Genomic DNA, 23,184 nt, shown 5'->3' with positions numbered 1-23,184 from the left:
GCAACTGGAACTGCTGAAAAGAACAAAAAGGCTCCTCACTTGATCCACTCCTCTGCCTTGCTGGCTGCCTCCTTGTACTGCTCACACGTCAGCTTGTAGATCTCTGCGTTCTGAAACAAAGAGGAGAATATTCAGCTCTAAAAATGAAACGTGGCTCAGATCTTATCCCGGCACAGGGTTATCTTCTATAATTAATAACCATTTCCAACAACAAACAGCATATTCAGTTCAAAGAACACACCAAAAAATGCTTAAAAGTTGCTTTTCTTCTATGCATCAAGGCCACATATCCCCAATTCCAGCTTCGCTTTGCAAAGGGAAAGAGAGGGGAAAAGGTCACCAAACCCAGCCTCAGCTTTGATCATTCCATGTAACCACATAACCAAGGCGCTTCCAGCACCGCGTTAGGCTTTGGTTGCGTTTTGTTCCCTTTCCTTATGAATTGTTTTGAAGCATCCCAGAAGTTTCTGACATGCAAGTACCAAACCTGGCTGCCAGCACTGGAAAAGCCATTTTACATTTCAGCACTCCTACTTAGAATCATAGAATCCTAGAATGGTGTGGGTTCGAAAGGACCTTAAGATCATCCAGTTCCAACCCCCCTGCCATGGCCAGGGACACCCCACACTAAACCATGGCACCCAAGGCTCTGTCCAACCTGGCCTTGAACACTGCCAGGGATGGAGCATTCACAGCCTCCCTGGGCAACCCATTCCAGTGCCTCACCACCCTCACAGTAAAGAATTTCTTCCTTATATCCAATCTAAACTTCCCCTGTTTCAGTTTGAACCCGTTACCCCTTGGCTTCTTCTTTAAAACATAATTATGCAGCCTGTTTCCCTTTTAACAACATCGGGAGGCGTATCAAAGTCTCAGCTACAGCACTGCCAAACAGCGGCTTGAGTGTCTTGCTGCAGGGCTTAAAAGGTTTGCATTAAATTCTCCTGAGCTTGCACAGAAAGAGTTTTAGTTCACAACTGCTCAGCTGCTGAATATGGAGATGGAATTCCTCCTCGGCTGCATGTACAGGCTTCCTAAGCACAAACAGAAGGGAACGGTCCCAGCAACTGTGCTGCTGATAAAGCCGCTCCAGGCAAAGCCTCTGGACTTGGTACTGCAATTGCCTCACAGCTCATCTGCAAAGGCACATGCAGAAAATAGGCAATAATCAATCAAACGAGTGACAAACTGGTACTGGGAGTGAGGACGGCTATGCAGCTAGGTTCTACCCACCCTCATCTCCCCACATTCAGTCCTTTCTATGGACCGCTATTCTTGCCCTTCTTTCTCACTTATTTCCCCATGAACGCAGCCATGGTCCCTGTGCATGAGATGACACACATTGTTCAGTGGTTACGAAAGGGAAAGGACAGACACAACTCCAGCACTATAGGCAGTTGTGCCACTCGTGAATCCCACCGTTTTCCATGCGGGAGCGAGGGATAACAGCCCTCTGCACCACTGAAGCTGGGTGAAGCTCAGCTAATGGGCAGCTTTAGACAGGTTTTCAGAGCCTTCAAGGTGCTGTATTGAAGTGTTTTATCTCTGGTGCCTGAATTTATGTCACATACCAAGAAATCACAGAGCAAACTTTGGTGTTCCGAGCCTTGACCTCAGAGACAGACAAACTGAGAACTCCTGGGGAGTAACCACTTCAAAATGCATTTGCCAGCAAACTGACATTACTGTTTCCATTCACTTGTTAAATAGTGGCCACAAACTTCCGTGCTATTAAACCCATTTTTCCCTTTCCTATAAGGAAAAGTTCAGCTTTTAATGGAACCTTTTTCCCTGTCCTGTAAACAGCCCTCCCGACTCTCAGCTCCCTGCTCCTACTTATTCACACACGAAGCCACAAGACCTGTGCTCCATTAATTAAATTTGCCTTTAAATATTAACTAATGTGAGTCAATGGCAGTGTTATCTCCACGGGCTGCATGAGGCTCCCTGATCCTCCAATTACTACCCAAGCAATCTTCATATTTCATACAGCCTCATTTCTCACAAGGACTGGATTTGAGAGATCAAAATGAGAGAAACTGGGAAAGAGAGAAAGCAAGGCATAAAATGAAGCATCTTTCAGGCAACGGGAAGTAGCCCCGTCAGATGCTATTAGCCCCCAGCACTCTGCAGTGAAACAGCAGCACGAGAGGGAAACAGGAACAAATATGTTGTACGTGAGACCCAGCGTGAGGCTGGCATCTAACCCACCTCAACAAAGGGAAAAAGGGCCAACGGGTCCATTTGCTGATCAAAGTGTGGATTAAAGCCCTTGTGGCGCAACCTTGCCTTGTCTATTAGAGAGAGTTCAACTGCCCAGCACTGGGGTCAGCCTCAGCTTCAACACCACCAACTACAAACAGGGACAGAAATAGCTGGGAAAGAGCTGGTAGGAAATAGCTCTGGATCTGAAAGCTGATAAAAGCAGGCAAGTGAGGACCTGAGTGGAGAGGCAAGAATCTCAGCGAGGGAAAGGAGAAATCTGGCCTCAAAGAAACCACAAGGCTCACGGCACGAGGTGAACATCAAGGAGGGGTGCAGAGACCTTCAACCTGCACGTGAAAGCTGTGGGGCTTTAAAAGTGAAAAGGAAACCTCTCTGTATATGACCTAAGTGGGCCTCCTGCCTTTGGATCAGACCCTTCTGCTGCCTTTGCCCCCCTCAAAACCCAAGGAAGCAGTATTTCCAGTGCTATGAATCAGTATCTTTAAGTGCTTCCCCAAGTCAGAAAAAACAGAGTTTTACCATTCAAACCCGGGTTGGTTCAACAAGCAGACCTGCCAAACAGGTTTTCCTCGGCCTCTAGGCCCTTTCCTACCTTGGGAAAGTCACATTCACTTTTGTCCTCAACATTAAACGTGTAACAAATGTGCAACAGACAGGTTCTGTCATTTGGGGCTTCTATTTAGAGGGTAATTCTGCAACCATCCCCATCTCTATGACTGCAGATGCAAGTTCTGCTTCAGTTCCAGTATTTTACCTACCACGCTATGGCAGGGAACAATGTTTCAGTGGCCTACAAAAGGTCGCAAGCGAGGAGCCGAGCCAGGAACCAGCCCTGCACTTCCATGACTCCAGCAGAGCCGCCCGCAGACAAGGGCTATTGAGCAGGATGAAGGGGTGGTATTGGCACTTGAAACAAAGTCGGAGCTTCCCGTAGTCGTAGTGAAGTCCTTGAGCCTCATAAACTGATATTCAGTTATGCAGCAGAACAGAGCACATTCCACACACACCATTACAAGACGTGGACGCTGCTCTTAATTCACTCGCACAGTAGTTGATGCTCGAGATAAAACGGCAGCTCACAAAGAGAAAGTTGAACATGAGACCCCAACTATTATTAGAGAAAGCTCCTGGCAGTCTTAGTTGCAGAAATGAGTTAAAAGACACGACCAAAGGACACCATAAGGCCTCAAATAACAAGAGACACAGAAAGAATGAATGAACCACCTCCAATGTTTCACTTCTCTCAATAAAGCTGAGCCTTAGGGGAGCCAACTTCAGAACATCGGAGCTTTGTCATATGGGGAGAGAGCTCTCCAGAGAGGACAAACAAACTAAACAAAGAACTGTTGCTTTGAAGGATGTTGCCCTGCTATTAAATGATGCTTCGTAGCAAAGACTAAAAACACCAAGAAGTTATAAAAATACATAACTAGAGCCTAAAGACCAAAAGAATTGCTTTCCTCTACCCCGCTGCCTTTCCGCAGCAGCTTTGCTGCTCTACCCTTGCTCCCCGCTCTTCCCAAAACACCCTGGCACTGAAAACTCCACTTCCAAAGGGAATCCATTTTCAAACTCGGAGCTAAATTTGGAGTCGCTTTAATTCAGCATTCCTCCTTGGCTGCAAACATGCAGAGCAACTCCAGCACTCGCTGCTACACCTCGGTACACGCTGCACGGGCCCCTGCCACGCACAGCATCGAAGGTAAGAACACAATATAACAGAAGACGGAGTTCTCAGGGTTATTTCAGGAGGGAAAGTAATTGAAGCATAAAGAGAAACCCCTGCCAGCTCATTCTCACACTGCCATTAAAGCCCATTCCTTGCAACCTCAGTGCAACACACACTACTTGCAGGAACACGAAAAGCAGAAACCCCAGCAACGTCAGCCCGAGGAACTAGAAATTAATGAGGTTTTAGGCCAGATTCGTTGTGAACATCAAGCAGCAGCATCAAACACCAGCTTTCTGACAGTGGGCTGCAGATTTCGCCATCAGGTTCAGGCTGGGTCAAGAGATCAGAAGGGGTTTGGATTCAAACCACCACAGCACCATCACCACGGCTATCCAGACATATTCTGACACCTCTATAGAAGCTTGTCAGTGGCCAGAGTGTGTAAAGATCCAAAGAGGATTAAGAGCTGTTGAAACGCTGCCAGCAGCAATGAATGCTGGTGATAGCTCATGAAACAGAGCAGGCCAAGGGGGCTCTGACAAATGCTCTGTCCCTGCTCCTGACATCCATGCTCCCCATCTCCCAGCAAACCTCCATTCCAGCTGAAAGGAGCATGAGAGGCGGGGGGGGACACATGGTGCGTCCCACAAGCATGGAACACGCAGGTTTAGTTAAAGGGGAAGGAAAGCAGAGTACTTCTCAAGTCTCAAATGTCAACAGGGAGACGCTCACATTCCTGCATCCAGCTGCTTCTGAAGGCAGAAATAAGACCTCACACAGCCTGAGAACGCAGCACGACCGGCCCTGCCCGCAGCAATGGGGAACACACACGTGTCCTGGACACAGCTGCTGCCCCGAGGAACAGCGGGAAGCCACGGGAAAAGGTCAATCATGGGATCACAGAGTGGTGTGGGTTGAAAGGAGCTTAAAGCTCACCCAGCTCCAACCCCCTGCCACGGGCAGGGACACCTTCCGCTAGAGCAGCTTGCTCCAAGCCCCTGTGTCCAACCTGTGCTTTAGGAGCTGCCCTTGCTCACAGCACTGCCCAAGGGAGCACCTGGGTCTCACGCACAGCATAAATCAGGGTGTTCACCCCCATTGCTCCAAGTCCCACATAAACAGCTCCCAATAGATCCAAAGAACGACTCCAAGTACCCACACCCCTCCTGCAGGTACAGACGGGGACGAGCTGAACCCATCTGTTCACTGAACCCTTTGGATGTGTTAAAGTCAACCGACATGATCAATCACAGCTCTCAACGCTGGTCCCAACCAGGGAACTTGGGGATTTCAGGATACACTGAAGCAACAACCTCTTCAGCTCCTGAGCAAGCTCCTCTCGAGTTCCTGCTTGTTGGTATCAGCCAGCATTTAGCTAAAAGAGATCATTCATGTTTTCTCCTTCCTAACAAGCACAAGTGCACACAGAAGCCAATTAACAAAGAAGAGAAGCATGCATGTAAAGCCTAGCATGAGCGTAGAGAAGCCAAGGGTTAAACTGCTTTTATGTGAATTCAGTTGTGGTTTTTCCTCAGAAGGTAACAAGGCAAGATGCAAGCAGCTACAAACAGCTTGCTGATATGGAAAAAAAGCTCTTTTATCAGCCAAAGCCAACTTCTAAACACAGCTCTGTTGTTTGCTGCTCATGTGTGGGTTCCTCCACTCCTCCCGCTGAGGCCAGCAATGAAATGAGAGCATTGAATTTGTGTCATTCCACGCTCTCCTTCGGCAATAAGCTGTGAGATCATCAATTCTGGATGAAGATTCAGAGAAGACAGAAAAAGAGCAATGTCCACAGTAACAACAGAGGGAAGCGAAACTCGGCATGGGCAGGAGGATTCTCCTGTTTGCACAGGGCTTCTCAGGACTGCGATAGGATCCCAAGTTGAAAGGAGATTATTAATCCTATAGCATATCTAGACAGCTCCTCAAGGATAAAATGCCACAAGCACGGCAGGGAGGCGGAGCTGGGAGAAGGACCATGGCTGGGTTTATCCTGTGTGTAACAAGCACAAAGAGGTGAAGCCGCAGCCCCTAAAGCACAAGGGGAAGCAAAGCCACGCTCCCCAGGACTTCCCAGAGCCAGGTCCCACATCAAGATACTCCATATGGGTGCAAAGTGGTTTACAAAGCCAGGCTGAGCTTGCACACCACAGCAAGGCTGTCTCCATGGAGGTACCCTGGGGAGACCCCAATTAAAGCAGGTACCCCACAAAGATGGCATTAGGAACCTCTCTGCAAATGCCTCACTGGAAACATGCAGAAAGCCTCATGTCATCTTCAAGCCAGAAAGGCAGCCAGCAACAAAGGAATCAGTAGTGCACAGGCAATTAAAAGGGGAAGAAGAAGCGGAAAAAAAAACCCCAGACAGAATTAAGCCTTGAGTTTATGTGAGGTTGCTTTAAGGCGCTCCATGGTGAAAGACTGCAAATAAAGCATGAGTAAATCTTGAAACAAAGTCTGGACTGTAAAAGCACCTTCAAAGAGAAAGGCCATAAAATGCCAGCAGGCAAGCCAGGCTTTCTGACAAGGACAGCAACGTGGATGGCCCAGATTAACACTAGAACTGCAGGAGGAGAGCAGAGCGATGCTCTCCTCCTACCTGAGACTTGAATACAAGAAGCGAGGAAGCCACAGTAAGGGCTGGAATCAGTTATACCTGACACGTGCAGGTAAAGGGGCTGCCCAGGCATCAAATAAACATCAAGGGGTCTCAGCATCTGCTTTGGAGAAGCCTTACAACCATCTGACCCTCACAGGTAACAGTGCCATGACTTCCAAGGGCATGGCCATGCCTGCTGAACCCCTGAGCCCATGCTGGGAGCTGCACAGTAAATCCCATAGGGATACCCATGTCCTACCAGGCCACCATCCATCTGGATGGACTCCTCGACCATGGGATGCTGCCTCTACCCCCTGGGTATCATCGAGGAGTGATGGTCATGCAGAGAATCACTGCCAAGGGAAAGGGGGAAGAGAGAAAGAAGGGAATTGCCAGAATACCAAGAGTGCCAAGGGATGCAGCTGAAAGCTGCCCTTGGAGGCTGACCAGCACTTCACAGGGAGAGAAGGAGAGGAAAAAAGCCCCAAGCCAGAAAAAGGGCAATCATCAAGTACTTGTCATGCATTAAAAAAGATACTACGCACATTTCCCTGTCAGGCCCATGACAGGAGCTTATTTTTGGAAGGGAGGAATATTATAGCTAAGGTTTGATGCCATCATGCCAAAGCTGGTATTTGACAGAACTCCCACCACCTCAGCCGGGCACGCTGCAGCTAAAACTCCTGCTCTCACTGCTGAGAATATCCCTAAAGCCCATTTATAAACTGCAGCAGCTGCCCAGATCCTGTCCCAGTTCTACAAAGCTAAATTGCAATCATGACCTCATCCTTTCCCACAACAGGTAGCTTAGGAATGCGATTCATTGATTCCCAGAGGAAGCCAGAACAGGAGGGACCCCAAGGTATTGGGATGTACGAGAGGACCAAAGAATACTGAAGAAAACTACAGAATCCCAGCCTGGTTTGGGTTGGAAGGGACCTTAAAGCTCACCCAGTTCCATCCCTCTGCCACAGGTAGGGACCCCTTCCACTGGAGCAGCTTGCTCCAAGCCCCTGTGTCCAACCTGGCCTTGAACACTGCCAGGGATGGGGCAGCCACAGCTTCTCTGGGCACCCTGGGCCAGCGCCTCAGCACCCTCACAGGGAAGAGCTTCTGCCTAAGAGCTCATCTCAGTCTCCCCTCTTTCAACAGGTAGATGAAAAGTCTGTCGGCCCCTTTTAGGCACTGGAGCTGCTCTAAGGTCTCCCCTTAAGGAGCCTTCTCTTCTCTCAGCCTGGCTCCAGAGCAGAGCTGCTCCAGTCCTCGCAGCATCCCCATGGCCTCCTCTGGCCTCGCTCCAACAGCTCCATGTCCCTCTTGTGCTGTTGCCCCGGAGCTGGATCAGGACTCGGGGCGGGGGGGGGGGCCTCCCTAGAGAGTAGCATCACATCCATGCACCTGCATGGGAAAAGGGACCTGCAAGGAACAGTCACTATAAGAAACCAAAAGCCCACCAAAGCCCATCAGCGCAGCAGAGCCTGCAGGTTCCACTCGCTCCCGGGGCTCTTCCTCCACCCCCAACTACAAATCACTCTCCATGTGCAGCTTGCAGCAAATCAAGCTTTGCTAAATAACCCCGCCATGTGCGGGGCTGAGAACCAGCCAAGAAGCAATGATGAGATGTCCCTGGAATGACGACGGGAAGCGCAGCCAGCGCTCAGGTTACCCGGCAGCCTGTTGTACTCGCCCCTCGGTGCATATGCGATGCTGCAAGCACTGTTCTGCAAACCTCCCCTATTCAAAGGCTCATTTGGTTGACAAGGAGCCTGTGGATTCGTGGACAGATTGTCACACAAACTGTCAGGTTTTTAGAGAGACTATCAGACCTCTCTTTGCCTACGTTATGGAGCACATCAAAGACACAGAAGATGAACCAGACGCAGACTGCACAGATCTGACAGAATGGTGGGTGTACATATTCAGAATACTGTACTGCTGGGGGGGGGAGGCTTAATGTGAATAATCAGGGGCTGAAAGTTCCAGAAATGTGACAGTTTTTGGCAGCAATTCTCATCTTTGCATTTATTTATTGAAGGGAGAAAACTGCCATCCTAGAGGCAAACTTGGGAGAGCAAGAAAAATTAGCTCAGCAGCAATTCCTTTTGCCACCGTACTTTCTCTTTATTCTTACTCCCAGAGCATCTTCTGAAGATATTTGTGTTTCCAGGCAGGGTTCTCTCACTTGCAGCTCCTCATCCCATTTTATACCGTAAGAAGCCAGGCTGGTTTAATGATCACAGCCCAAAAGACCACAAGGACCTCGCTGGTCTCCATACGCTGTTAATGACAGAGACCAATCCACACTTTGGGAAGTGCCCGCTGGCTCCTGGAGATGCTCAGGAGCTCATTACTCAAACCTTCAAGCTCCAGTTATGGGTTCAGCACATCTGAAGAAACACACCATAGCCAGGAGCCCAAAAGGCAGTAACAAAAGCTATTGTAGGAAATGTGAACCTTAAGCACTGGGGTCTCACTTAGAATGGTGACAACATTCACTTACCTTGCACAGAGCTGAAACCTCAGTTAATGAATACCTGGAAAAAGTTCCCAGCTCCACAGCTCAAAAGCAGTTTTACAAGGATAACTCGATGTCGTTCCCCTTTATTAGTAATACATGGACAAATATCATAAAGCAACGGTGCATTTATTTTACAGCTGGCAAAAAAAAGGGATTTAGGCACTTTCTGCCCAGTATTGACTGTTATTTATAAAGGAAAGTAAAACATAAAATGAAACACTGATAACAAAAAGGAAGAAAATGGATTAACAGAGATTCCTTTGGCCTGTCTTTACAATAGCACTGCCGCAATCTCCAGCGCTCCCTGCAAGGCATCAGTTATTCCAGAGAAAAGAACACTAGTATCTCTTCATATTTATTCTGCTATTCAGAACGGATTGAAATGCTCCACACAGTAAACAGAAAACAAACACTATGTTTATCCGGAGATAAAAAAAGCCAAAGAGGACAAAGGAGAAAGGATGGGAAAAGGGATAAGAAAGAAATCATGAAATATTGGTGAGCAATTTCCTTTCCATCATTTGACAGTCTTATTCGCCCTGCTTTTAGTGAGCTTCTCTCTCTCATGCTTTTTAACGGAGCCATTTGTCCTCTGAAGGGGACAAAGCACTGAAGAGCCAGCTCTGTGCTGCAAAGAGCTTGTGAAGCCTCCAAGGATGAGCCCAGAAGGCCCGTGGGCTGCTGGTCAGGTGAAGAGGGGCACTGCACAGAGAGGTGTGAATATATATATAATATATATAAATATTAATATAATATTTATATTATATTATATATATTTATATTTATGTTATATTTTTTATATATATATAAAAAAATATATATATATTCACAGGCTGTGAATATAGCATGAGAAGCAAACACCCAGAGAGCAGAGCAGCCCCACTGCTGCTGCCTTCCACACTGCAGCAAAGACACAGCTCCAGACACAGCCCTGGGCATGATGTCAGTGGGTTGGATCACCACCAGCTTCGTGTGGTACCTTTGTTACAGGGCACAAGGCATTTCCCATGTAAATATAGGGCAGTCCCCTTTGAGAGTCTGATCTCTGGACTACTGAATTCCGCGCCAATTTGAGGTGTTCCATGGAGCCTGCCCAATTGGCAGAGGAATTATTAGCCATATAGTCCATTAATGTGATGACAGCATGCTCTGTAAGGGCAGAGCCATAATCCTAAGGACCTTTTCAAACCTAAAGTAAAGCCAAGGCCTGAGCTCAAGTCATGATGGAAATCTGAGTCCCCAAAGTCAGGCTCTTCTGCACGTGGATTCCACACACACGGGGAAGTTTTGTCTACCTGAAACCACTTCCAAGACTAGGTCTAAATGGGGAATATCCGAAGAGAAGCACAAGCTTCAATCATCCAACTCCCCGCAGACACACTGACTCCAGCCGAAGGTCTGGAACAGATTTAATCAATTCACTGTGCTCACTCGCTACGGCTTCATAAAATAGCCAATACTGCAATAACAGGGCCAAAACCTAATCGGACACTGTTGGTGAATTACACAGAATTAACAGCACTGGTATTTGGTGCAGGATTGTGTAGTTGGTGCTAAGGCACAACTAGAGCACAGCGGAATAGGTGAGACACAGCCTGCGTGCGCGCACACGTGTGTATGTACGTACATTCATGTGAGAGCTGCTTTCCATTCAAAAAAGCAGCACTGGTTTTACTGGTAACAGTGCTGTGTGTCTATACACATGTTTATAAATACCATTCTGCTCATAAACAAGCATATGTGCAGCGCAAAAAGGAGGGGAAAAAAAGAAGTTAAAGCTATTAGCAATAAGGAAATGAATGAAGTGGAGGGAAAACTGGGTTGACTAAAAGACGGCAAGGGAGGGGAGCAGGAACAGGAGCTGATGGGGAAAGCTCTCAGAAGTAAGACAAAAGCACCCTTTGTTTTGCTCTTTTTGGACTAGACTTGACAAATAACTCCGGTGCCGAGCTCTAACAAAGAGAGAGGATCACATTCTAGGTCTTTTTGTTCTGCCTTTAACAAGTCTTCATAGTGATACACTGATGAGACCAGATACCAGATTGTTATCTAAATTCAGCTGCTAAATTCAGTGTTAAAGACACGAAGTTCAAACCACACATTGCCACATTTATTTCACAAGTCGAGCCTGAGGATGGATTTCTCTGAGATGAAGCAGCCCATCAGCATCCTTCTCTCCTCTCTAAAGGTACTCTGAATGCCAGGGAAACAGAACCACCGTGCGGCTCTGTCAGCTCACCCATCAGCACAGACTGCAGGCGCATCCCTGCCCTGATCCTGGAAGGAAGCAAACGCTTGGTTGCTGTTTGCACAGAGGCTGCTTGTGATTTGATGTAATGTCCTGTCCATCAGTCAGCACAGACAGAACACACACACTGCAGAGGGCAGGGAGGCAGCGCCGACAGCTAACGCGGTTTATTTACCCTATTAGAGATGTTCCCTGAGTTCATCAAATTGCCAATCCATTTATCTGATCTCTAAAACCCGCTGCACTGAGCTATAGTAACTCCTAAACTTCACCAGCTTTCAGCAAAACAGCCATGGAACGGGTGCAATGAGCACAGGGTACTGGAAGTCCAGGCAGGAGCAACCTCTCCGGCCAGGGGAGGATGGGGAAGCATTGGGAACCAGCAGCCTCCTCTAGATGTTCAGCCCTAACAGATACCAGCAGAAAGAGGAGATTATGAATGCTGCACTCCTCCTCCTCCTCCCCTCGCATGACATTTAATGTCTGCGAATAACTGGAAAGAGGAAGATGATGGGAGATCAGAACTGGCTTGGATGAGAACTTCAGGCTCATCCTGGTTTCGTTTTGTTCCCGTTCACAGGACAAAGCCTTCAGTTCTCTAAATATCAAAGGCTCTGCCTTGAGAGACTGCCAGAGCCACCGTTGCCTGGAAGACAACGTCCACACAGGCCAAGCGATGGGGAAGTGATCTGGATGAGAAGGATGGATCTTACCAGCCTGTTTCAGAAAACCATGGTGGGGATTATTCTCCTTGGGCTCAGAAGATGAAATCAACAGTTGGATGAACCGGCTGCTTCGTTACGCTGCTCCACTGGCCTGAGAGAATCAGAGCTGTTGCAGGTTCAAAATGAGCTCCCCATGACCCAGCAGTGTGTGCTGGGCTGCATCCCCACCAGTGGGAGCACAGGTCAGGGAGGGGATTCTCCCCCTCTGCGCTCTTGGGAGACCCCCCCGCAGGCCTGATCCAGCTCTAGAGAAGATGCGAGGGTGCTGAGGTGCTGGCACAGGGTGCCCAGAGAAGCTGTGGCTGCCCCATCCCTGGCAGTGCTCAAGGCCAGGTTGGACACAGGGGCTTGGAGCAAGCTGCTCCAGTGGAAGGAGCAGCCCCTTACACACAGCAGTGGCTCACTCACAGCCCGGAGATGTCAGAGCCAGTTTATGGAGAATACAACGGTGTTGGTTGTACCTGGCAGCACCTACCATTTCCTCTAGGAATGGGCACTGGATCTTGAGCTCCCTCTGCGAGGACAGAGGGCTCGACTGAAGGTAACACCTCACCATGGCTTGGCTTTTCAGAGGCAGGTGAATACTCTCTAGGTCTCACAGACAGACACACAGCCTGGGAGCCCAAGTAAGGGAACTGATCCTCATCCCCTTCAGCTTCCCTGCCACGTAACAGAAGCCTGTCCAGCCCCACAGCATCTGCTTTGAATTGATCACAGAGACCCAACATGAAGATGCTCTAAAAGACTTGTTTCTTCCAGGCTATTGCCACTTCCTCAACGGGGGCTTTTAGCAAGGTGAGCTGCAGGCCAAAAAGCACAGACATGCCAGTGGGCTCCCATGTAGGGCTGACCTTGGTGCACCAGAAGTGCGAGACTGCTCCAAGAAGAAGGATCAAGGCTGGGAAGAACAACAAACAGAAATAACTTCTCCTCCCATTCTTTACACATCCTAAATGCTTTCCAAACATGCATTAAATGGGAAGGGCAAGGGCAAAAGGAGATGAATTTAAACAAACCAAACAAGGGGAACGTCACAGACACAAGTACAAGATCTGTGAAGCACAGAAAAAAAGGTGCAGTCTGCCTTATTAATAATAAAAAAAGGGGTATGTGTTGAATGCATTCCTCTCCTACTTGCATGAATACTCGCAGCTTATGAATACCTCGGGTGCTACTAACTGCTCTGAGAAGCTACAAGCAGGGACACGTTGCATATTGATGCGCCCACTGCCCAGAGTCATCCACGGCCACCCCATAAAAGATAACATGGGAGCTGGAGCTTAGGAGAACCCAAAGAAAGAAGAGACACATCAGCTACAGCAAGAGCTTCACTTCCTCTGCTGAGATCGCCTTCAGCTTCCTCTGCCCCTTTACGCTACTCCAAAGAGCTGCCTATGTTCCACTCCAGTGCGGCACTGCCCTGAACCTGTGTCAGCTTAAACCCTACAGAGGCCAACCAAAAGGAGGCCAACAAGTATTTACTTGGGAGACAGCATATAATGCACTCAGTGAGACTCGCTGGCATCTGAAGGGTTCCAGAGAGGCTGCATTTCTTGCTCACCCTTTTGGAGGATGATGCATACAAGGAATCCCTAATAAAAATCCCAGTGCTGAGCAACTGTCTATACCAAGCTCCTTCCTTCCCTCAGTGCCTCTCAGTAACACATAAATGCATGAAAGAACTTCAACTTAAGCCGCTCAAATTGAGTTTTTCTAAAGTTATTAGGTCCAACCTCTCATTCTTTCTATCCAAACACTTCAGTACAAAAGCACCTTCAAGATGGTCGAGACAAGACCCACTTTCTGTGAAACAATCCCAAATTACACGGATGAGGTGTAAAATTACTCCCACAAGTCAGAGGTAGAAGTTTAACCACTTCTACTTACTGGATAATACATGGATAGTCACAGTGTACAAGCAGGTGTGGAATGGAATGTCTGTATCACCAGCTCCAACATCCTGCCATCACACACAGTCATCTAAGGAATAGTCAGTTCAAAGCATCTATTCCCTGTAATTTTCCTGATTACACAGGAAAAACACAGGAGGAAAACAGAAACAGAAGCGATCCCAGAGACTGAAACACACAACTACAGTGATCAAAGTGATGAAGACAAAGGGCATCATCAGTGTGCTGATCCTCTGCAAGGAATTTATCCCATACACCTGCCCTGATGCTCATCCCTGGACTTCCCCTCTTGGTCGCAGTCAGGACCTCGACACTGAACCAGATGGATCTTCAGTGTGACACAGCATGGCTGCAATCACCTTCCAAAGCTTTGGTAGACCCTAGACTGGTTTGGGTTGGAAAAGACCTTAAAGCTCATCCAGTTCCAAGCCCCTGCCATGAGGAGGGAGATGCAGGGCAAACCCCACAAGCTGAAACACTGACATTCCTTTTCATAGCTGCCCTTTCCTGGGGAAACCTTAATGAGGCAGCAGAGAAACGGAGTTTCCAAGCTCCCTTTGAAAGAAGGTACCCCCATGGCTCATCTCGTGCAAAGCTAAAGGCAAAGCCTTTTTAGCATTTTTATAGCTTTACTGTTTCATAACACTTTGCCCTCTCATTATAAGCTATTCCATCACACAGATGGAATAACCGAGATAGATGGACTAAGCAATTGTTTCAAACTCCCAGAAGAGAAGTTGCTATTAGAAAATGAGCAGGTTTTTGCTTCCAATTCCATGCTCTGTCCAGTAGATTATAGCACTCTGAAAGAGATTACCCAATACAAGGATAATGTATTCACACAATGTGCTGCATTCAAGGGAAGTACCGACTTCAATTCTGGCCAATCCATCTCAAAGACAGAGCCACAGGGGGAAAGGGCCTGAAGACAAACAAGTGGAATGAGAAACCTGGAACAAACTCATTGACACAAGCAGAGGCTCAAAGGTAAGGACTGCTCTGCTTAATGGAAGGTAGAAGAGGGGACAGAAGTCTACAGATAATGAATAAGGAAAAGGATTCCTTTCATCTCTTCCACATAAAGGATATTAAATAGGGGGTAAAAGAGTATTTGAAACCAGCGACAGAGAATGTACAGAGTGGGTAAGTTAACCTGTGGCACAGGCTGCCATGTGATGTGGAAGGGAAGAGCTAACCAAGGCTTCAGGAAAGCTGCCTGAGACATGGAGAGGAGCGATGGCAGGAATCCAAGTTCCATTACAGTGAATAAGAACACTGAATGAAAACAACCTCTTCTGCAGCAGGACGTGTGTCAGCCCCCAGCCCCCAGGTGACAACACGCACCAGGCTCTTCTCTAAGCTCTTCTCCCAAAGTTCTCGGGGGGGTTTGCTTCGCTGAGGGTTTTGTTCTGCATCTTCCTTCCAAGTCTGTGAGCAGCGACCACTGGCAGAAGCAACAGGCCAGTGTCCGTGTTGGATTCAAGGCAACAGCCACTGCGATGTAAGGAGGACATAACACAACTGCTCTCAGCATCCGATTGGGAACGTACTTAGTTCTCAACGTCCACAGTTCAAACCCAAAGCTCCGAGTCTCCTACTGCTGAATTCTGTTCTCACACACAAGTGGGGACAAAGCCAACACGAGCATACAGACGCAGCAGGAAAGGGGAGGAGGGAATTCCTGACAGCCTGATCCTTAGGAAGGGATATGTCAGCTTTCCAGGTCCGCATTCATTCACCCCCAGCCCAACACCTCTGAACTACCAGCAACCATGCTCCAAGTGACCATCCCCTCTAAGAGCAGGGAAAGCAAGCTCCTGCTCCAAAGCTCCCCACCGCAGCCCCTTAACCACAGCTTCTAATACAGACACACATGCACACGGATACAGAAAAACCTCTCTGAGTTGGAAGGTTTTAGCAGAGTGGAAGGGAAAATAAATAAATAAGAGTCAAGGTCTGCGTGTATTCACCAAATAAAGGCAGGATTATAGAAAGGCAACAGCTAATAAAGAAGATTGTTCTGCGCTCTGGTTTGCTTCTTCCCAACCATTACAGGAATAAAATTATCCACAGAGAAGATCAAAACCCTTTTTCAAAACTAATACAATTAAGCTTTATTACACTGTTCCAAGCACATTCCTCTCCCTCCTAGCCCCCACCTCCTCCCACTCCCATCCACACGAACGGTTGGAGGCATTCTTCCATTTCATTACCAGCAAAACGCTCATGTTTAAGGGTCAGAAACTGCCTTAGTGTTTCAGGAGAGGAAAGAAAACCCATCCTTTTTACCTCCTTGTACACAAAAGAACTAGCAGATAGTTTCTATGCAGCTCTGCAGTTTGAATAGGACCGTGGGCAAAGCGCCCTGCTCCCTGAGAAGATGTTGCGTTACAAATATCCATCACCTTGTTGCCAAAGTTGCCCTACACCAAGGAACAGGGACCTGAAAAGGGGCACAACACCCAACAAAAGCCTTCAAGAAGGGGGACAATGCAGCCTGGACACTGACTTCTTCCCACTTCACTGGCCACAAAGGACTGACACACGCAGATTGGATTTTCCCTGCCGCTTCCGCTTTGCGAAGCCAGATCCAGAGAGAATATAATGGGAGCACACAGCATGGGAGCAAGGAATTGCAAAAATTCCCTTTGCGTATGAACATATGGACAACTGTGATAATTAGGAGGATTGCTGCTAGACTGCTTGCAATTCCCCTCAACAATCCCCATTATCTACAAATAGCACTTACAAATCTGAGTGCAACACCGAGCGGGAGCTTTAATAAAGTAGGCTTTTTAATGAACTCTATGGATTTAAAGTGTTGCACGAGTGTATCATGTGAAACTGCTCATGGGCATGTTTTACCATCAATGGCTTCAAAAGCTGCATTGGACAATCACACAGGAGCAGGGAATGAAAAGGGGAAGAGATGGACCAACAGTTCCCTACCACTTCTAGAATCTGCCGTTTTCCCATCTTCCCTATTCACCATCGTGTTACACACCGGTAGTAAACAGGATTGATTTCGCTCTCTCCATCCCACCTTCCCCATTGTTTGCATTCCTCTTCAGGCACCTACCACAACTCCAAGGCGGATGCTTGCACCCCCGTGGCAGGAGATCTAATTGCTTCAACTCAGAGAAGGTAATTCTCCACATTTATTAAAGACTACTTATCCCATTACTCCACGTTGCCAGGAAGGGAAAACACATTAACCGGTGAGGAGCAGCGCGCCTGCTCCTGCTTTTATGGCATCCATTTTTAAAACCTCATCATGGTAAACAATTAAAGAGAGAAGCAAATCCCACGTTTCGGGGAGATAGGCAAATCCCTAAATGGATTTTCAAAGGTCACTGCAGGCTTAAAAGATGCTTGACGGGGTCTCTTTAAATGGGGTTCATTTGAAAGGCTTATCCAGCGAGGAGCAGGCAGAGCGCTGCAGCAGTGCTCTGTGAACTGGTGGGCTCCCCAGGGGGAAATTAATAATACAACTTTAATTCATATTTATAGCAAAATTGGGGGGGGTTCAGCAGTGTTGGAAAGGATTTCCAACAAAAGGCATAAAACCAGAACCAGAACACTTGAGGTTATTTTTCCTTCAAATTAACATTCACCTCAACCCCGTGATGAAAAGGAAAATAAAGTTAGAACTCGGAGAAATCTTCCTTTTCAAACCACAGTTAAAGCTCATCTCTCAAATGCAGATGGCTCAGATTTGCTCTCAGCACTGTACCAAGGAGACACACACTGCCAGTGACAGCTCCAGGTTTCAGCATGAAGCTCCTTGTTTCTCTGCCCTTTGGACCCACACGGACCCGTGCCTGATGCTGTTGGAACACTGAGGGCACAAATCAAGGACAAGCTAACCGTACCTTCCTCTCAATGCGGGCCAGCTGCTCCTTGTAGAAGGCCTCTTGTCGCTTCATCTCGGCCTCCCTGCCTTGCAGCTCCATCTCCTGGGAAGAACAACAGAAGAGCATTGGAAGAACCACCAAAGAGCATCACTAGAAGAAGAAACAGCAAGTGTGAGTGCAGCGAAAGTACATGGGGTGCAGACTGGGACTGAACACACTCACTGCTCAGGACTGGTGTATGAGATCCCTCCTGGTGGAACTGCAAACCTTCAGCCCTACAGTTCAGTTTGGATTATCCCCACAAGCTTGAGACATCCTTGCTAGTATCAAACTCATAAACTTGACTTCTCCTTATTAAATGAAAACTCGTAATCACAAGAAGGTGACACCTTCCTATTGCCTTTCCCAGAACTCCACCTTACGCCAGTCTTTGCTTTTCATGAATGATGATGTTCATTAATCCAATGTTCTTTATCTTACCTTAAAAATCAACCTCAAACCCTCCACTTGATAAACACTTGCCCCTTGGAACGTCAGGAAGCTTTTACAGATTCAGCACATCCCTACAATCATGAGGAAGATCCAAAACACAAGGCTGTGCTGCAACATCTTTATCACAACAGACATCCTCAGTGACCTTGAGTTTGCTTCCAGACGTCAACAGCATTACCCTGCTAATCAAGGGCTCTCCCCACCTGCTCTCTGCACACCCCACCAGCACCCCAAGCCCCTCTGGCTGCGTGCTGCAGATCTGGAGAGGAGATGGGTGTCACAGAATTCCTCTTCCATCTTCCAAAGGCTGAGTGCGGCACTCCCAAACCAGCACATTTCGGATACAAGCTCGTGCTTAAGTGTAATCCAGCCATCAACTACACAGTGCTCAATTAAAAACCAAAGTCTCTGTGGTTACAGCAACAGCTTTTGCCTTTCAGCTCTTTACAACCAGCAGCACTTCCTTCCTTCCATTCCCACCCCTGAACATAAGCAGCATTAAGAAAACATGGCATAGATGGAACTGAACCAGACTTCTGAAGTTTAACAAGCAACAGCAGCAAGAAGAATGGCACTGGGTTTTCTTCCCCATCCCACCCCAAAATTCCTGGGGCCACATAAGTTAGCACGAGGCAGAAAACCTTTCAAATGCAGCATTATGAGCCCATTTAACAGGAGCACAAACCCTGCTTATCTGCAGCATCCTAGCAGCATTGCTCTTCACTTTTAATGATGATGGTACAGCACAGAAAATGCTGGTCCAATATCATTAAGCAGCCAGGACAGAAACATCCCCGTGGGCTCAGACCTGTCATTTTATGGCCAAAAGCCATTGTTAATGAGAAAAATTACATCTGAAAGCAAGTTGCTGTGCTTTGCCTTCCTTCTGCTCCCCTGCTGATGGAAATGCAGTGGTATAATAGGGCTTAGCAGAGATTTTAAGCTAGGCAGTGGAGGATGGTGGATAAATAAGCAAGAAAAGGAGTATGTGAAATAAAGGGCTTGTGGTGGTGTCTGTTTGCTTGCTTTTAAAGGGAAATGTTTTGGTTCTTATGTTTGCCATCCCAGGCAGCAGGGACAAGTAAGGCACAAGCACTACAGACTTGTATAGAAACCCCTCTTGCTCTCAAAGGCTCTTGAGTATAGGTAAAATCTCTGCCTTTAGTCTAATCAGAGCTGTATCTTCCACCCTGCAAGCCAGCTGAAATGGGATGGGGAGAAGGATGAGAATGAGCTGCCCCACACATGTAACCTGACCAAAGAGACACCTGATGGGCACCTGAAGTGCCAAAATGACAACCCTTTTCTGCTAAGAGAACCATAGCTGTCCTTGTGAACCAACACCCATCTTCTGTACAGAAAAGGACTAGGCAAGTTCAAACTGAAATGAAACCGATGGGAGGCGTCAGGGTGGGCTGGAGGATGCCCAAAGGACCCTGGTTCTCCTGCGTAACACCCGTACACTCACATTACTATACAAGTGATCTGGGTTTCCTAAAGGAGAAAAGACATAAGGAAAAGAAAGAAGAGAAACACAGTAGTGACCCCTCTGCACAATTCCAAAGGTGCTTTTTGTGGGAAATACAAGGGAAAGAGTCAGAAAATGAACCCTTACAAACGCAAGGAAGTTTCTGATTCATCTAAATAAGCCAATGATGTGGCAGTGCTGGTCTCCTGGGGTACCAGGCTATGCTGGCAGCACAAAACCCACATGTGCAACAATCCTGGTGGGCAAGCGGCTTTGCTCTACTTCTGACAAGGCACGGATCCATGTACCCACACCGCCACTCATCTCTTCAAACTCTGAGCTTGCCTGACCTCACTCACCAGTGACCAGTGTCCCTATGACACCTCCGGAAGGGACCACAAAGCAAACACCTCACCTCTCAAGTAGGACACGCAAGAGATGTGCTGCAGTGCACGGTGAGGAGCCAGGGCCTCCCAGGCAGAGTGACTGAGCTGGGATGCCCACAGTGAATGATGCCTCCACAGCAGTACACCCTGCAGCAGGCACATTCTGTAGTGACTTCTTCCCTTGGGCCTTGCAGAAGGGATGGCAAAGAATCAAAGCTGGATCTCTCAACTGCAGACCACAACCTCATACACCCCTCGTCTGCCCCCCTAAGTAACTGCTCTGTAGTACCTCCCATTATGTCCCACTTAACACCCATATAAGCTGTATGATAAGCCGGAGGTTGCAGAGACAACTTTTTCCACTCAAACATATTTTCCATGCTTTGCTTGTTTTTAAGAGCTGCTGATGTTTCAGTGCATTGAAATCTACTGAGAAACATCCCATTTGTGACAGATCTGCTTGAAAGTAACTTTCTGCCTCCCTCTATTCCCAGCTGTTATTACTGGAAACTTTAGTACACTCTCTGATGATGTTTGAAGTGTGAATGGTACAGTCAGAGCATGTGTCATTTGAAACACTCACTGTTCCAAACTGGGTTAGGCAACAAGGGAAGTGCAAGAAGCGCGTGTGTACGAATACAGGATATTTATTAAGAGTTCCTCTCGTCCTGCTGCTTATTCCCTACCTGAAGTCAGAGGCCTGTGATGTCCCACACAGAGCTGCCAGCTATGGAGATGATGACAGTTTCAGAGGGGACTGAGATTGCAGGTGCCAAACAAAGCATCAGATACACTTCTCACATAAAGGCCTTCAGAACTGAAGGAGGAAGGAGAAGGGAAGACATGCATAATAACACACTGGACTGGAAATCAGGTATCACAAAGCTGCATTTCGCACCCATGCTGCAGAAGCTACATCTGAGCTTGAATACGTCAGGCAAGAGATGACCAAAGCCCAGAGATGACATTTAAAACTGGAGTGTAGAGCACAGAGTGTGTGACAGCTTATGAAACAAAGACAGAAACAAAGCCGGGAGGGGAGGAAGAGCATATTGTGTTGTGGAACATACAAGTTGCAACCAAAACTTGGAAAAGTAGCACTGGACAGCACGGATGTGCAGAAGAATCACAGAATCATCACAGAATCCCAGCTTGGTTTGGGCTGGAAGAGACCTTAAAGCTCTTCCAGCTCCAACCCCTGCCACGGACAGGGACCCCTTCCACTGGAGCAGCTTGCTCCAAGCCCCTGTGTCCAACCTGGCCTTGAACACTGCCAGGGATGGGGCAGCCACAGCTTCTCTGGGCACCCTGTGCCAGCGCCTCAGCACCCTCACAGGGAAGAAGAGCTTCCTAATGGCCAATCCAAATGTTCAACTCAAGGCCAGCACAGGCAGTTGTTCTCTGTACAAAAAGCAGGTGTAAGATATATTCAAGCAAACGCTCAAGAATTCCCTTGGTATCAGACGTTACAAGCGCTGCATTCTTACCGGAGGACACTGAAGGTACACATCCAGCATGCTGCTACAGCTTCCACAGACACGGGCCCATGGACTGGTTGGCGGCTGGTTCAAACTCTTCCTGTGTTTTATCTTTACACTTTTTCCACAGCTCCAATTCTTCCTGGTTCTCTCAGAGCTGCTCTGAATGGTGACAAAGAGCTGGGGCAGAGTCATGCGCCATTCTCTGCCTCCTCCTTGCCCCTTGATCACGTAATCCATTTAGAAGCAAACTGTGAAAGCACATTGCTGAAGCTGTGCATTACATCCTGCCCTGGCCTGGGAGCTGATAGGCAGCCCTAAAGGAATCTTCTACCAGCCTCTTCATGGAGGTAACGGTTCTACACCTGGGTCGGAGCAATCCCAGGCACAGCTACAGGTTGGGCAGAGAAGAGATTCAGAGCAGCCCTGCAGAGGAGGACTTGGGGGTGCTGGTCGATGAGAAAATGAACATGAGCTGGCTTCAGTGTGCGCTCGCAGCCCAGAAAGCCAACCGTATCCTGGGCTGCATCAAGAGCAGCGTGACCAGCAGGTCGAAGGAGGTGATCCTGCCCCTCTGCTCTGCTCTCGTGAGACCTCACTTGGAGCATTCTGTGCAGTTCTGGTGTCCTCAACATCAAAAGGACATGGAACTGCTGGAACAAGTCCAGAGGAGGCCACGAGGATGATCAGGGACTGGAGCACCTCCTGTATGGAGACAGGCTGAGAAAGTTGGGGCTGTTCAGCCTGGAGAAGAGAAGGCTGCGTGGAGACCTCAGAGCAGCCTTCCAGGATCTGAAGGGGGCTACAAGGATGCTGGGGATGGACTCTTCATCAGGGACTGTAGTGACAGGACAAGGGGTAACGGGTTCAAACTGAAACAGGGGAAGTTTAGATTGGATCTAAGGAAGAAATTCTTTACTGAGAGGGTGGTGAGGCACTGGAATGGGTTGCCCAGGGAGGTTGTGAATGCTCCATCCTTGGCGGTGTTCAAGGCCAGGTTGGATGAGGCCTTGGGTGCCATGGTTTAGTGTGGGGTGTCCCTGCCCATGGCAGGGGGGTTGAAACTGGATGATCTCAAGGTCCTTTCCAACCCGAACTATTCTATGATTCTACGATTACTCGTTCATTCTGGATGAGCAAAGCCACGTCCTGAGCTGCCACCAACACGCAACACATCAGAGCACGCAACTGAGCTCCTGGCGTTGGGCTCCGCTCGAGCTGCAGCCATTCACAGCCCAGCTTTGGCTTTGCCCCCCATAAAATAGCACCAGATCTTCATTATTTTTAATCACAGCCCCTCCCCATCACCTCGTTACACAGGAAAACCAGGAAGGAAATCTGCTTGGGATAAAAAAAAATAAGGCTTCTTAGCAGGGTCAGATGACAGTAGGGAATGTGGCACCCAGAAATAAAGTGCAGCAACAGCACAGCCCACGGCTGATGGCGACCATCAGGCTGTCTCTCCCTGCAGTACTGTTGGGATTCTGGGGTTTGGGAAGAGGGCACGGAGAAGACTGCACTGGAGGACAAAACATCACCCCTCCCTGCAAAGGGCAAGTGGAGCTGGAAGGGAAGGTCCATAGCTCGATGTCTGCAGAACTTCCT

At 48.1% G+C, this 23,184-nt stretch overlaps 1 protein-coding gene across 1 annotated transcript in view; it reads right to left on the bottom strand.

Annotated features, from left to right (window-relative positions):
* CHCHD6 (coiled-coil-helix-coiled-coil-helix domain containing 6) overlaps positions 1 to 23,184 on the bottom strand; it is a 107,514-nt gene that overhangs the window by 51,704 nt on the left and 32,626 nt on the right. The window contains exons 5-6 of the mRNA XM_080625464.1: positions 17,774 to 17,857; positions 40 to 110 (exon numbers count right to left, since the gene is read on the bottom strand). Coding sequence (XP_080481590.1) covers positions 40 to 110; positions 17,774 to 17,857 — 155 coding nt within the window. The remainder of the gene's footprint in view (positions 1 to 39; positions 111 to 17,773; positions 17,858 to 23,184) is intronic.

The sequence above is a fragment of the Psittacula echo genome (genome assembly GCF_963264785.1).
Source record: "Psittacula echo genome assembly, chromosome: 9".
Classification (NCBI taxonomy): Eukaryota; Metazoa; Chordata; class Aves; order Psittaciformes; family Psittacidae; genus Psittacula; species Psittacula echo.
The sequence above is the reverse complement of the archived record's forward strand: the minus strand, read 5'-3'. Positions and strand labels throughout refer to the sequence as shown.